Genomic DNA, 16,505 nt, shown 5'->3' with positions numbered 1-16,505 from the left:
GAAGGATTATTTCTGGATCCTCGATGCTTCCCTTAAAGTTGAACGCTCAAGCTGAATGTCCGAAATATGAAGCGCCTTTGTTCTTTTTACTCGTGACATCACCCCAATTGGCACTCCTTTAATGTGCTTTGTTCCTTTGAACGAGTTGCCCAAACCCGGCGACTCGAGGGGAATCCACAATGAAGCTTTGTTCCTAGCCTCTTGTGAGCTTGGAACAAATATGAGCATATGTTTATTTCGTCTTATTAGATAAGGAGTGGCATCAATGCTGGGTACATTTCATTCCCTCAAAACTAAGACTTGCTATTGTTATCTGGAGCTGCCTCTAATTTTATCCGACAGAAAAGTACATTTCAATTGTTTTGGCCCTTAAAGAAAATAGTCACAATGGCGGAGCAGCTGCGGCAAAGGCCAGATTCAGAGGAAGAGAGAGTGCTATGGTTCGCAAGTCTTGCGCCCAATCGGTCTAACCTGAACTTTGAAAACTTCAAAGTCGGTCTTCAAGCTACCGAAGAAATAGTCACAACGATCCAAGAGCTTATTGAACAGGCGTATTATAGCCATGGTTTGGACAACGCATCATTATTACCAGGAGGTCCGGATTTCAGAGACACTGTGACCGAGACAACAACAGCATTGCTCACAATCTTTCAGAACGTCCCAACGCATTGGATGAATGATTGGTGCGAGGCATTGATTCTTGATATATGGAGCAAGAATCGGTCCAAGAAAGAGGAAATACGTGAAGGCAAGAAACCTGAACCCGCCTTGGCAGACAGTCCCACAATCGGGAGGGATGTTCCACGAATCTCTGAGCCCCCTCCTCTCCACACAGCACCCACGACGCCCTCCGAGGAGAAGAAGCAAGGTCCACTTCCGATCGATCAGAGAACTTTCGCACTAGAAGTCATATCTTCCGATAAAATTAAACTTAGATTGCTCCCCCCCGAGATCTTAGAAATCATCTCCGTCCGATGTGTTCCAGAAGGAAAAGACCCGGCCCTGGTCCGGAACTACCAACTGAACTTATTCGTCGACGAATTTGAGGAAGTCCTAAATGCGGTGAGCGGCGACGAACCTTACAAGTTGGCAAATGGAAAGCTTGTTTACTTTTCCAGACCTACGAATCAGACGTTGAGGGCTGGAAGGGGTACCCAGCACATGATTGAGAATCAGAAACAGTTCGAAGTTGCTGTCACCCACCTGCTACACAATACGAATGGAGACAGTTTAACTTTTACATTTTTCGAGGAGAACAGCCACCAAGAGAGAAAGAGAATGGGTGTTGAGAAAAAGGCAGCAGAAGCAGCTCAGATAAAGAAGGAGAGTGAGGCCAAAAAGGCTGTGCTTTTCAACCAAAAGCAGAAGCAAGAGCGAGAGAGAGCACAACATGCACGCAACCAGCGAGAGGCAACTAGGGTCAAAGTTCTGGCACGTTCGAAGGCGCAAGCACCACCTCTACCCCAAAGAAGTGCAGGAAGCAAACCAGACGAGAATAATATTGAGGTGGGCGAATCATCTAATACATGTGTTCAAAACCCAGTCCAAGATCAGACTCATTTCTCTTTCAACACCACTCCACAATCATCACTGGCATCTGCGAGTAGCTTCTTTGCGAATGGCATGAAGACAGACAAGGAGAATTTTGGGAAAGAGCAAGTTCGTGTTCCCCAAAACGGACGAAAGTCCAAAATAAGGGTAAAACCACTGGATCCATCCCCGGCCAGTCTCGCCGAGCCAGTCGCCAAGTCAACGCCACCGAGAAAACCACGCCCTGGGGTGTATCGTGACAGTGTTCCCCTGAAGGCCATACCGACACCGCCCTATCTTCCGTCCTCTTCTGTATCAACAATAGACAAAGAACCGCGCAAACCGGAATTCGATAGTCTCCTCTTCCCTCGGGCTAGTACTCCACCGCCTCTCAGAAGAAAGAGGGCCATAATAAATGCAGTCGTCACAACTGTCAACGCAGGGAAGAAGATTAATGCGACTATGACTGGAACTCCCACCCACCCCGAAAAGGCGGCCCTCTTTGCCCCAGATCCTAATAGGAAAAGGCGGGAAAGGGAGGAGAAAGCCGAAAGTCGGGATTCTATTACGTCCCGAAAAGGCCAAGAACAGGCAAATATAAGACGAGAATCTGGATTTTACCCACAGTCCCCTTCCCCAGCGATCAAGAGGAGGGAAAGTGTTGCATCAAGAGTCAGCACGAGAGCGTCTATGTCATTACGTCCTATTTCCGCAATTAAGAATGTTTTCAGGCGCGAATCGAAGGATGTTGCTCCGGTTCAGGAGCAAGTCGGTACATCCGAGGACTACTATGCGGAGGTGTCCAGGAGAACTTTCGTGCGTGGAGGCGAGAATGAGAAGGATCTTTCGGTCGAGAGGCTTAAGGAGATTGGCAATACTGAGAGATTGGAGGACACTGAAGTGGAGGAGCTAGAGCAGCCTGATGATTTTGAGAACCCCGATGAGTTTTTGGTTACTCGGTAAGTCCATCTATAATCCCAAGGATATGCCACTAAAGAAATGTGCTGACTGTAAAATAGTTTACAAGCTTTCCAGAACTTGAAAGAATTGAGCCAAATCCGACCAAGTGTCGAGTCCGCACGCTGGATAGACTGCTGCCGCACATTTCAAATCCAGTGTGGGCTCCGATAAGCTCGATAAGCGACGATTAGATAATCGCGCTAATTTTTCGATAATCGATAATCGACCATCGATTACGATAATTATCGAACTAAGGCCTTGGCAATACTACAGGGCCACTACAGGGCCACTATAGGGCCAATGCGCTATATTTATAGGCCTCATACCACCTTTTCTTTACTATAGCAGAATTCCGATTTAGTAAAGGCGGTATAAGGCCTATAAATATAGCGCATTAGCCCTGTAGTAGCCCTGTAGTACTACCAAGGCCCTGGACCCACTATTATTGATAGATTTAGTACTGTAAAGGCGGTCTAAGGCCTGGCGTATTGGCCCTGTAGTGGCCCTGTAGTGGCCCTGTAGTGGCCCTGTAGTATTGCCAAGGCCCTGGGACCCACTATTATCGATGGAATTATCGATGGGCTCGCTCAATGGCTGGCGGGCCCACTTTTATCGATGGAATTATCAATAACTGGATTAAATACTAGCTAGTCTATGTTATATAATAGACTATTAAATAGAAAGTTAAAAAGTCTAATAGTATAGTAATAATAGTCTACTTTTATACTAATCTTAATACTAATCGGTTTATAATTGAACTAGAAAGTGAGATGTTCATGTAATGGGGCTCGCTGGCTGGCTGGGCCCACTTTTATCGATGGCATTATCGAGGCGATGGGGCTCGCTTAATGGCTGGCTGGGCCCACTTTTATCGATGGAATTATCGAGGTGATGGGGCTCGCTTAATGGCTGGCTGGGCCCACTTTTCGATGGAATTATCGAGGTGATGGGGCTCGCTTAATGGCTGGCTGGGCCCACTTTTATCGACGATAATTATCGATATCGATCGTTTATTGATCGCTTAGCCGATAACGATTACTAATCGATAATCCCGATCGATAATTTATCGGAGCCCACACTGTTCAAATCAGCCCTCACGAGGTAGAACTCAACGAAACCGTCAAACTCGCAGGCTTGAAAACGTCGCTATATCAATATCAAGTCTATGGCGTCTATTGGCAGATGAAATCCTCCAGAGAAGTTGGCGGTGGCTTCGTCGCCGATGAAATGGGACTCGGAAAAACACTTTCTTTCCTTGCATACATAGTAGCGGAAAGGCAGCTAACCTGGCTCTGGGAAGAAGTGGAGGCAACTCGCGCACTCCACGGCCGAAAACATCTCAATGAGATTGAACAGCATCAGGGCGACCGCTGTCCCAGTCGTCATGAACGTCCAGGTTGGATTGTATGTCCCTGTGCCTCTTCAAGCCCGACTTCCAAATGGCCTGCCAAGGCCGGTGTCAGAATTGCTTGTGTACCGCAGTCTTTGGTCTTACCCTGGGTTTCGCAATGGTTTGCACATATTGATGAGACTGAGAGTAATCTTGCCATGAGACTAGTAGTCGCTCATGACGCTGCAAACCCAGTTCCGGCTCCTGGTTTTGGGAATCTGGATGCACGACATGCAAGAAACATCAAGGAGTTGAGTGCCAAGAGACACATTTTCGACAACAAGGCCAGTAAGTATCACGAGGAGACTGCGAGACCTCACCAAGATAGATATCTTGTTTTGACGACTCCCAATTCATACAAGAGTTGGGTCAAGAAGTTCGAGTATGGCGGCCTCTTCTTGTCTTATGCCAAGTCGATTGAGAACCCCACTTGGGTCAAAGCAAAGAGCGGAGGGATTGTCTTTGGTCTCGCCATGATCGATGAGTGTCACGAAGAATATTTCAAAGAAAAGGGACGCGCAAGAGTACTTTCTGATTTGCCACTTACCAACAACCCATTCATCTGGGGCTACTCTGGCACGCCGATCCTCAATACACCGAGAAGCATTGAAGGAGTTCTGTGGGCCATCGAACAACACTTCCCCAGAAAAGACAAGTACTCCATGACCACAGGCTGGGACGAGAATCCAATCCTCAGCCAATACCACTACAGAGCTCTCGACATGATCTGCAAAAACTTCGAAAAGCATGTCAAGAGCCGAACTGGAGATCATCAAGTAGCCCAAAAACTTGAAGACGACTTCACCCCCTTCCTATTCCGATTCATGATCCGACGCACTGCAGACTCATCTTGGATGGGTCGGCCCCTCATCAAGTTAAAGAAGCACGTCCACCAAGACATCGTCCTCACACATAACCCCAAGTTTGACGCCAAGCTAGATGATCTAGTGAAAGTTATCGAAGACGAAGCACTCGTGATATTCGCCGATCTCCTCGAAAGCTGGAGAATCAAGGATCCTGTTTACCGGACGGTAAATTTTCCAAAAGGGTTGACATTCAATCGGAGGTGTAGGGTGGAATGGAGGCTGCGGATCATTGCGAGCTTCCCGTTTTTGGTGACGCTTTCAAGCGTGCATCATAAACACCACTTGACTTTAACGACAGAAGAGGTGATCAAATATAAGGGAACGAATGTGTTTAAATCTCCGTATTCGCTTTACTTGAAGCAGATTGTGGCGAGTAGCTCGAAGTGTATTTGGTTGAAGCAGTATATCCTTGAGCTGCTTCAAACTATCGACGTTGATGCGAAGGATCAGAAACTCGTCATTATGACGCTATTCAATCCTGTTGCCCTGATCCTCAAGTTGGTAAGTATTTCCCCCTCTCTAAAGAACTTCTCATTTTGCTGACAGAAAGATAGTTCATCGAGCGACTCGTTCTTCCAAGAGACAAGAAGAACCGAGTGGGTCTCATCTGCGCAGGCATGAAAGCTCGGGAGCGCGCCGCAGTGCTCGACGCCTTCACAGACGCCATCGACAAAGACTCCGGCCTTCGAAAGCAGAAGAACAACTTCCAAATCCTCGTAGGCACAACGAGACTCATCGGAACTGGTTTGCAGCTTACCAGAGCAGCGAATCTGGTCCTGATGGAGCCGGATTACGAGTTTTATCGTGAACTGCAGGCAGTTGCGAGAATTCATCGTATCGGCCAAATAAATCAGAGATCGTATTCCTTCCGCCTTATCAACGAGGGTTCCGGGATTGAGAACAAAATTGTCAAGAGACAGGAGGAGAGAGGGGAGATGCATGGAAGAGAGATACAAACAAGGTTGCTTTCAGAGGCCATCGCTACCGAGGTCAATAGCGATCCTCTTGTCAGAACCCCGAAAAAATATTAATTTATATAATTCTTTATTAAGAGCTATTTCTAGAAATTCTTATATATAAATTAAGATATTTAAGCTTTTAAAAAAAATAAGCCTTTAAGTATATAAGCTTTTATAATTGCTTTATAGCTACTTTACTCAAATCTTACTAAAAGTTTTCCAAAACTCTTTTTCTTATATATTAGGCTTATTAAAGCTCTGATTTTTCTTAAAATTATATAAATTATAATTAATATATATATAAGTATTTAAATAACTTGAAAAGTATTACGAACCTATAAAGGGAGCTTACGAATAGTATATCAAATAATTAGATTAGATTAGATTAATGACTATTAATCTAATCTAATTACGAAATATACTCATTAATTATATTCTATTCACGTAGTAATTAGATTAATCATGATTAATCTGATTAATACACACGTGATCCTACACGTGACCGTGCTAGCCTAATCTGGTAACGCTCCTGCCCGCTCTAGATCTAGCGCTATACTAATCAGGGGCGGCAACGCTTAGTAAGCGACCCGAAGCTAAATTAAAAAAGGGGGAATATAGGAGAATAACTAGTTTATTATTATTGAAAGCTAGTATATAGCTACTATTATATAAGCCTAACTAGGGCTACCTGATAGGTGTCTTAGTTATTTAATACTTATTAAGTAAATAGTGATTTACTATAGTCACGTGACAGATTAATCAGATTAATTATTCTAATCTAATCAAAAAAAAATCTGAATTACATTAATTATAATCTAATTACATTAATTGATTAATTTGATTAACGTGATTAATCCTTTGATACACTGCTCACGAATGGAGTGCTTGCGAGGGGAATCGTTTATTGAGAATTCTAAGGTAAGGAAAGAAGAAGAGGTTCCTTAAGGAGAGAACCAAGTTTAAGTACAAAGTGCACGCGTGTAGCTTAGCGAGCCGCGCTAGTCCCAATTAGGTGCAGAGCACGTGACGTGACGAGAACTGTCACAAAAAGTTTAAGAATTATAAAAGTTATAAGTTTAAGAGCTTAAAAAACTAGAAATAATATTGAAAAAAGAACTTTAAAATTTTATATATTTAAAAAACTCTTTTTTAATAAAATTCTAATTAATTTAAATTAAAGAAAATAATTTTAAAAGTATATTAATTATTTATAAGCTTATAAATGTCTTATATTTTAAGTAATTTATTATATAAGAGGTTAAAAGCAGAAAATATTAAGTGTAATAATATAATATTATATATAATATTTTTTGGGGGGTTTTGGTAAGAGGATCGCTATCGACCTCGGTATGGCAATACAGGGGTTATAGGCCTCGGTAGTAACCTTCCACCTGGACTTACGCGCCTCGCGACCCTCAAATTCCACTCATATAGGATCGGGGGCAACCATGCCTCCCAGACCACAGGCATTTCTACTGAGTCGCTGGCTCGCTGTAAGCGGAAACCGCCCTTGTCAACATATCCGATCGTCAATTGCTCCATCGATTACGATTTCATCACGAAGGCAGCGTTCCAGTTCTGCAAAAGCAATGCCCTTGCTCCAGGCCGTGAGGCCTGACGGAACGTGTACGTATGGCATATCCTCATTGTTCTAGATCCTAACATTTATAGTGGACGATATTTCAGAAGAACAGCGCATTATCACACGCCAATCCTAACATGAAGAAAATCCGTTTCTGCTTGGAAAGGTGAGCAGAGCTGCTTTACTGGTGAGTAAGGGTGAGCAAGGGTGAGGAAGGGAGTCAAAGGTGAGTCAAAGGTGAGTGGATAAATCACGCTCAGGGGGATCCCCTTCTGGCTCCTTGAGAATCGGTTATAGTTTCCATATTATCTATATATAAACTTTTACAGGCCTTACTACCTAAACATAGCCACATCTCTGGGCCTATTAAGATATCGTGACGGTGGCCGTTCTAGCTCCCCTGTCACACCTATCAAGGGTCCTCGCCGGAGCCGAGTTAGGTCCCCTTTTTTAGCCGAAAACAAGCCAGACCACCCAGTCATCGCGAGTAGTATAGGAATGATTGATGAGATTAGTCCGAAACTTGGTTCTCATGCAATTATACACTGGCTACGATAGGAGAATGACTTTGAAGTTGAACTACACATTCCTGCGTCGCCATGTTTGATTCTTGGAGGCATGCGTTGAGGGCCTCGCTTAGGACTTGGATACCCAGTCATGCCAAACCAACAAACTTTCAATTTATCCATCTTACATAAAACCTGCCCGTATTGCCCCTGTAAATGAATTGCAATAATTTCGAAGTTATTAGGTTGTTCTGAATATTTGCGCGCCGAATCTGTTGTGCTGAACAGCCTGCGCTCACTTAGTTCTTTAGTCAAAACACCACTTTTGCACTCCCTCCATTACTCTTTGTTTTGGTTGTACGAGCCTTGCCCAATTACACTATTCATCTTACAAGGCTGTTACCTGCGTCATGTATGTTAGTCCTCATTTACAAAATCAAGATATGAAGTTAGACTGGCAACAGTTTCTCCTTCATTTTTCTTCCTATTAATATGCTAGGCTCGCCTAGTCTGAGTACAACTAAACTACAAAAATAACTGTCTATTAATTATAAAACATATCTTCACATTCGCAGCCTGCAAGAATTATTCCTTCTCGACCGGCGCATTGCCTATTTCTCTCAATGCCTGCAGCTCCGCCCTCTCACTTGAAAGTTCCACAGGATCAACCAGATTTCCACCGAGCTCAGCAGCCCTCCTCCTCCTCTCTAGTTCACCCTTTTCGTCAGCCGTCAACGGCACACCTGTATCTGCCAGCTCTCTCCGAATTGGGATTCCGGGTCCCAGTTCTGAGCTTTCGAGTGCTTTTGATTTAGTCACCTCTTCCCTCCACCGTGTTGTAGATCGTCTACCGTACCAAAATGCAAAGGTGCACAATGAAAGTACCAAGAGCACGCCAAGTCCGATTCCAATCCCTATTACCGCTTTGGCGGTCGTGGACAAACCACCTTGCTTCGAGGGAACCGAGGGAACCGAGGGTGATGAACCTGTTGTTATGCTTCCCGAGCCGGAGGTACTTGTGCCAGAGCTTGGCTTGGGTGTTTTGGAGCTTCGGCCCGCTGTGCTTGCGTTTGGCACTGCCGTGCCGCCATTCGAACTTGATGTGCCACTGGAGTTCGGGTTGGACGACGTTGAAACTGGGATAGATGTGCTGGTATCTGCATTAGATGTACTTGTAAGGGTATTGGTTGAAGACGAAGCAGGTAGTGGAACTCGAGTAGTCGTACTTGGGGATGCGGAATTGCTGATAATTGTGGAAGGTGGAGAGGCGGACGAGGAGGCAGCACCGATTGGAATGCAGTCGGGAAGGGTAAAGTCTTCGGGGCAATTGCCGGACCCACAGTAAACTTTGCAGCTAGAGCAGAGGTTATTAGCATCGATTCGGTAGTACAGGAACTAAGGGATATGCAGTACAGCTGGACTGCTTAGTAGAACAGCCAGTTGTGGCACCTTTTCGCAACTAGACACTCACTTCTTACTGCAAGCCGCATCACCGGACGTAGGGCTCGTTTCCCAGCAGTTTGAGTTGCCGACACCCAGAGGAGGCTCGCCAGCAAGATTGTCATCGCAGTTCCCTGGTTGGCCGATTCCATCACTTCCACAACGGATGATGATGTTGCCTGAGCAAAAGTCTCCTGGGCCTGGGCAGACGATTGTTCCGTTGCTTTAAATGCGAAAGGTTAGCGGTTGTTGGTGTTCCTGAGCTTAATTTCGCTCTTCGCTAACACCACAATTTGGGGAATTGTGGGTCAGGAGGATCTGCATTCTAGGCAAGGGTACTCACAGGAACTCTATTTGAGCGGACACGACAGCGGCGTATGTCGCGACAAAAAGTAATTGGGACAACATCTTCGCATTGTTATTTCTTGAAGAGATGTTTGGGGACGAGATTTCTTCTCGGACAGCTGAGAGGTTAATTACGGCGATCTCCTTATCTTGGCAAGCCACCACGAAGTTATCCCTTTTGTCTGTGAGACATTGCCAGCGCTAGCAGCCGCATCTATTGTCCCTAATTCAGTTGATAAAACGGAGAATCCCCAATCACATTTTAGCAGCTATGCGGCTGTTAGCACTGGCAATGTCTCACTGAGGAAGGATATAAATAGAATCGCGTCCCACGTAATAGAGTTGCCATGGCGGGTTGTGGAGCTTTCCCAGCCGCAGCTGAAATAGCAGACACTTACTCTAATATATTTATTATTTGAAGCACTTTAATATTCTGCTTCGCCTCCCAGAGATAGTGGTGATATTCAATATTTCAGTTAAGGAAATATATCAGACATTTGGGCTCGAGAACCAGGAGTCAACGCGGCTAGGTGAATTAATGGAGAGAATCGTGGACATCGGTAGGCATGAACTTAGCAGGAACCAAAATAGGGTGGAAGTCTATCAACAACTTCTTGATCTGGATTGCGGTTAGCCCTTGTTTCAATTGTGAGGTAACATTCCACTAACGAAGAAGCGCCATGCTGACACAGTGCAGCCCCAAAGATCACAACTTCTTTTGCAAAACAATCGATCACGCAATGATCTCAGAAGATTTACCATAAGGATGTTCCTCATTTTGCAAAGGCAGGATTTGGACATGTGGACCCCACTGGGAAGGCAAGAGCAGACCATGGGCTGAAGCTGTTGAGTAAAATCAATTTCTTAGGGTGTGCGGAGTCAATAATGCAAGCTATGCTTAACAGAGGAGATGCGAGTGATGGTTGAAACTGGTCATTGCACAAAAGAGCCAGGGTAACAGTGATCCATAAAAGCTTGACAGGTAATTCCACGGCTAAACCACAGCCTCTGTTACACACTTCAGCAACAAAAGTTTGGTAGGTTTCCTGACTGGAGGTAATAGCGGCAGATGTCTACGCTTATGTGGTTTAGACGTTGTAAGATACGAGATCAGGGCAAAATTAAAGACTGGCCCCGAAGCTTGCGTAGGGCCGCCAGGCTTTAATTTTAGCGAAGCGGCCCAGATCTCGATTCGAGATTAATTGGATGCCTCAGGCACTTATTTAAGGGATATCAGCTTTACTGACTTTAAATTCACTTTGAAAATTCACTTTTTGAAGGCTAAAAATTTTCCAGGTAAGCTAAATAAGGTAGGTTTTAATTTCGAATTCCAAAGCTTCTTTCCTTTAATAAACACACATACACACATGTAAGTTAACCCCATACCCGCTACGGGCCTGCCCCTGGCCTGTAACGCTCTTTACGGTCCATAGAATGTCTTCTCTCCCATCTGCTCCCGCTGCTTCAGTAGTACCAGCACTAGCCCCAGCTGCAGCTCCAGCTTCAGTACCACTACTACTACTACCACCACTACTACCACTACCAGCACCAGCAGTAGCAATAGCAGTAACAGTAGCAGCAATAGCAACAGCACCAGTAGCAGTAGCACCAGCAGCAGCAGCAGTACTAGCACCAGCACTAGTACCTGCCCTGCCTGCCCTGCCTGCCCTGCCCGCCCGCCTAACCCGCACCATAACGGCGCTCTCTTTGCTAGCTCCGCTACGGGTGCCTGTTTTGCGGCCGGCCGTACCACTAACCCCGCCCGGCCTGCTAACCTGGAGGCTAAGCTTGGCTAATTTATTAGTCAAGTTCATACTGCCGGATATATATATTATATTAGCGGGTCGGGTATATAAATAGTATATATAGTTATGGCTAGTTAGTTTGGAGGAAGCTATACTAACTACTATTATAGTAATAAGAATATCCGTTATTCTTTTTATAAGTACTTTTTATACCTATTTACTAATCTTTTACGGACTATAACTAATCTAACGGGTACTTACAGGTACTACTGCCGCTCCCTTTCCCTCTCTAGCTTTAGCTCTAGTTCCTGCCCCTACTATTACTAACCCACGTCCGCTTTACCAGGTCGCTTCTAGTAATTATATAGGTAACCGGATTACTTCCGGTAAATTATCTTTATATATATATATCTGCTACGGATTATTATAAATTATAACTAATATATAAATAGCCCGCCGCCCTATTACTTCTTATTACCGCCGCCTACTTACTCTTTCTCAAAAAATATACTATTTTGCTAAGTTCTATAAGGAGCTAGTAGCTCTTTATAAAGAGGAGACGAAGGTATTAGAAGAAGAGGAAGGGATAAATTATTTAGTACCGGAGACAGAAAAAGAGAAAAGAAAGAAAGAGGAAAAGAAGAAAGAAGAAAAGAAAAAAAAAAGTAAGTAGAATAAGAAGTTATAAATCCTATAAAAAGTTATCTAGGAAAGATATATATTTTTAATATTTAATAATATAATATTCTCGGTCTATTTAAGCCCTAAAATATTTAAAATAATAATTATAAGTTACTTATAAATAGATATAAATACTTATAAGTAGTTATAAATAGTTATAAATTCCCAAATCTCTTAATCTAACTTATAAGGCTATCTAGTACTTATAAGATACCTATAAGAAATAAAGTACTAAAGTAAATTAGCTAAGATCTCAAAATAAGTTATATTAAATATTCTAGATAGATTCTTATATAATAGAAAAATACTTAAGCTTTCTATAAATAATATATGGGAAATCCCTATATAAAACTACTTATAAATAAATACAGGTATTTATAGATCCAAACTAATAATATAAAAGAATTAATCTTATAACTTATTAATAATTATTATAAAGTATAAATAAACTAGAAACTACTTCCGGGAAAAAGTAATTCCTAAGCTAGTATTTATAGTAAATAGCTTAATTTATAGAATTACCTATAACTAGCTATTAAAATTCCCTCTAAGTAAGTAAGCCTTAATATAATATACTTATAAGCTTATAATTACTATTCGGGTTTTATTATATAAATCTTTTTATAAATATAGGTTTTATAAAAATAGTACTAGAGTCCTAATCTTAAAAGTAAGCTAAGATAATAATAAGAAAAAAAGATTAATACTTTATAACTATTTTATAAGTAGCTTATATAAGTTATTACCCGAAAACTTATCTATATCTAGGAAATCTACTAATTAATATATTCGTAATTAGCCTAGTAAATATCTAAGAATATAAATATTAAGCTCTAAGACTATAGTATTTAATATAATTAAGAAATACTATTTATAGAAAGTTAACGGATCTATAATAATTCGGAAAAAAAGATCTAGAAAGTAAATATAGCTAATTAGATCCGTAATTAATATTAGCTAGTTTATATAATCCGAAATTATTACTATTTTATTCGGGTTTGAGTTATTAGGTAATTTACTAATCTAATAAATAAATTCCTAGCTATTCTTGCCCTTATAGACCCATATATTAGTTTATAAGTAAAGCTACTTAAGCTATAGCTAAATAAATAATTATTAAAAATATATAATAATAATATCTATTTATAAATTATATAATATAACTAGAAAAATCTAAGTAAAATCTTTATTAAGAATTACAAGTATTTCTCTAAAAAAAAAATTATTTACTATAAATTATAAATTTACTAAAAGCTAATAAATAACCTTAAAATAGTATTTATATTATATTAATATCTTATTTTAGATAATAAAATTCATAAACTAGAGAATCTATCTAAAAATATTCTATTTTATAATAGAACTTATAAATAATTTATAAAGCTTAATTAGAATCTTAAATTAAAAATAAGACATATATTTATTTAGTAATAAAAGAGCTATAATACTTATAGATATTATATAAAAAACTATTTGCCCTTATTTATAAAAGTAATAATAAAGTACCTTATATAAAAATATCTTACTTATATTTCCTAGCCTTTATAAATAGAAGTAGGCTATTTATAAATCTAATTTAATAACTATAATAATTTTTATAAAATATAATTACTAATTAGGATTAAGCTAGGCTTATATTATAATTATAAATAATATCTAGTTCTCGAGAATATATAATATAAATAAGAAATAGTATTTACTAATCTAATTCTAGATAAAAAACAAGAGCCTATAGTCTATAAGTAATTATTACTAGTCTATAAGCCTATATATAAGTAAGAAAAGGCTATAATTATAATATAAGTTAAGAAATAGAAATAAGAAACTACTATTATAAGTAAGCTAATACTAGAGATTATTATAAAAGTAGTATTTATATTAGTTCTAGATTACTAATAAGTCTATAATTAGCTATTAGTAAAGGCTAATTAAGAATAATATCTATAAATTACTTATAGATATAAATAGAATAATCTTATTAAAATACTAGTACTATTTCTAGTTATTTTTTATTAAGCTATAAATAATATAAATAGTCTAGTATATTAGGTAATAAATACCTTTAACTAAATATAAATCTATAAAAAACTATAGGCTATAAATAATTATAAGTAAGAGTTATAAATAATACTACTTACCTAAAATAGGACTATAATAATATATATAGCTAATCTAGTTATTATTACCTTATTAGTAATACTTCTATATATAAGTTTTTAAAACTTATATAAAATAGGCCAAAAACTTTAAATATAAATATTACTAGCTATTCTTATATATAGTATTATATTTAAAAAAAGCTATTAAGATTAAATAGATATTTATAGTTTTTATAGCTAGGGCTATAAGAGAAATATTATCTAAAAAATAAATTATTTACTTTCTCTTAAAATAAACTATAAGATACTAAATAAAAGGAAATTCCTAATATATAAGAAATTCAAATAGCTACTAAATAGCCTTATATAAACTTATATAATAGGTATATATATACTAGATAATCTCGTTATTTATAGCTATAATTATAACTATTATATAGTATATTTCTTTATATATATACTTATAAATATACTTAATTACTTAAACTAAAATATATATTTTTATATTAATATATAAGTAAAATTTCTAGAAAAAGTACGAGTTATATAAAATAATCTAGTAATTATTATAAATAACTTACTAGTCTCAAGTACCGGATTTATAAACTATAAATATTTACTTATTATTCTAGTAATAATACTTAGGATAGCTATTTTTATAAATTATAGTATAGTTTATAAAAGCTTTTAGGAATTTCTTAAAATATATTAACGGGCTATAAGCTTCTTTATAGACTATATACGAGACCTATATATAATTCTCCTTATATAGATTATAAGATATATTACTTATAATTAAGGCTAGAAGCTTGCTTATAAAATTCTATAATAAATCTAATAGCTTAGTATATATAACCTTATTTATATATTTAGATATATTAAACTTTATAAATACTTATAAAAATAAGAATAAGTATAAATATAAAAGCCCTTATTTCTAGTATTTAATTATATAAATATAGCCTATATATAATCTAAAAAAGCTATTCTTAAAATTTATAAAAAGCTCTTAAATCTTAAATTAAAATATATAAGTAATTAGATCTAGCTAGTCTATAAATTATAAGCTATATAGCTCCTAAATAATCTTTAGCTATTACGGGTTAGCTATAAAAATAATAAAAAAGATAGGCTTTCTAAAATAATAAATAATAATTATTAAATCTTAAAAAAGCTATTATATAAACTAATCTCTATTTATAAAAGAAAATAAAAAAACAAATTACTAACCTAGATTAGCTATTAAGATATTTTTATAAATAAAAGTATTTATTAAACTATTATATATATTTATATAAATCTTATCTTAATATAAATAAAGCTAATTAAGAAATATAGTCTTATAAATAATAAAAGTATCTATAATATATTACTAAAAAAGCTAGTAAATATAAAAGAGAAATAATACCTTATAATTATAGGTATATAAATAGAACTAGTAAAAGAATTATTACTTTAAATAGATCTATTAATAAGTATAATAAGTATCTTATAAGATTATTTTATAGTATTACTTATATTTATTATATAAAAAAAGTAATATATAATAAAGTAATATATATATTATATAAGTAATAGTTATCTAGTAAAGTTACGGATTTTAATAGCTAGACTTATAAATTATAAAGAAGATATTATATTAATTCTTATTTATAAACTTATCTAAAAGAATTCCTACTAGCTTTATAGCTATAGAAAGATTCTTATAGTAATAGTTTACTTTAGACTAAAGAATTAGATATATTTATAGGCTAAGAAAAATCCGAAGATAACTCATTTAGCTAGCTAATTACTTCCGGGCTATTTTATAGATTTATATAAAAAAATTATTATAATTCGCAAGTATTTTATAAATGCTATAGAAAATAGCTTAATTAAATTACGGGTAATATTATAGTCAGAGATTAGTTATATAGTCTGGATTATAAAAAAATAACTAGATAAAAACCAGAACCTATTATAAGCCTGGCTTTAAGAATCCCTAATAATAAAATAGCTTCTTATAGATTTAAAAGTAGTAAAGACTATAAGAAAAATTAGTATATATATCTTTAGTATAGCTTATAAATATAAAAATAAATATAGAATTACATATTCTTATATTTTAATAAAAGCTATAGGCTTATGAATTATTTCCTTTAAAAAGTACTTATAAAAAAAATAGAAATACTTATAATTCATTTATTACTATATTTTCTTTCTTATAATAAAGCTCAAATTTCTAATTTATATTTATAATTATTTCTAATATCTAGTACCTTATACTATAATTCTCGTATTTAATATTTATTAGGCCAAGATTATAAGCGGGCTAATTCCGGAATTATAAATAAAAGCTAATAAATAAGACAAAAAAAAAAAAAAAAGAGAAAGAAGTAATAATAATAAAGTAGTTTCTACTA

The 16,505-nt window shown here is 37.3% G+C and overlaps 3 protein-coding genes across 3 annotated transcripts; 2 read left to right on the top strand and 1 right to left on the bottom strand.

Moving 5' to 3' along the window:
- Positions 1-387: 387 nt before the first annotated feature.
- K444DRAFT_663279 (uncharacterized protein) lies at positions 388-2,493 on the top strand (the record flags this gene model as incomplete). The annotated part of the gene is made up of 1 exon (XM_024886812.1): positions 388-2,493. The coding sequence occupies one exon, from the start codon at positions 388-390 to the stop codon at positions 2,491-2,493; it is 2,106 nt and encodes a 701-aa protein (XP_024737411.1).
- Positions 2,494-3,601: 1,108 nt separating this feature from the next.
- On the top strand, positions 3,602-5,855 carry K444DRAFT_561080 (uncharacterized protein). The gene is made up of 2 exons (XM_024876923.1): positions 3,602-5,247; positions 5,301-5,855. Exons 1-2 carry the CDS (start codon positions 3,673-3,675, stop codon positions 5,775-5,777), a joined length of 2,052 nt encoding a protein of 683 aa, XP_024737410.1. The 5' UTR covers positions 3,602-3,672; the 3' UTR covers positions 5,778-5,855.
- Positions 5,856-9,170: 3,315 nt separating this feature from the next.
- On the bottom strand, positions 9,171-9,704 carry K444DRAFT_394444 (uncharacterized protein). Its single transcript, XM_024872471.1, has 2 exons — positions 9,577-9,704; positions 9,171-9,456 (listed from the first exon to the last, which is right to left on the bottom strand). Exons 1-2 carry the CDS (start codon positions 9,639-9,641, stop codon positions 9,261-9,263), a joined length of 261 nt encoding a protein of 86 aa, XP_024737409.1. The 5' UTR covers positions 9,642-9,704; the 3' UTR covers positions 9,171-9,260.
- Between the last annotated feature and the right edge of the window lie 6,801 nt (positions 9,705-16,505).

The sequence above is a fragment of the Hyaloscypha bicolor genome, assembly GCF_002865645.1.
Source record: "Hyaloscypha bicolor E unplaced genomic scaffold K444scaffold_60, whole genome shotgun sequence".
Taxonomy (NCBI): domain Eukaryota; kingdom Fungi; phylum Ascomycota; class Leotiomycetes; order Helotiales; family Hyaloscyphaceae; genus Hyaloscypha; species Hyaloscypha bicolor.
The sequence above is the reverse complement of the archived record's forward strand: the minus strand, read 5'-3'. Positions and strand labels throughout refer to the sequence as shown.

Bases quoted from the DNA above. Each gene is read 5' to 3' on its own strand.
- K444DRAFT_561080 (XM_024876923.1), top strand. From the start codon at position 3,673: ATGAAATCCTCCAGAGAAGTTGGCGGTGGCTTCGTCGCCGATGAAATG. The intron at 5,248-5,300 runs GTAAGTATTTCC...ACAGAAAGATAG, and splicing joins TTGCCCTGATCCTCAAGTTG to TTCATCGAGCGACTCGTTCT.
- K444DRAFT_394444 (XM_024872471.1), bottom strand. From the start codon at position 9,641: ATGTTGTCCCAATTACTTTTTGTCGCGACATACGCCGCTGTCGTGTCC. The intron at 9,457-9,576 runs GTGAGTACCCTT...TCGCATTTAAAG, and splicing joins TCCGCTCAAATAGAGTTCCT to CAACGGAACAATCGTCTGCC.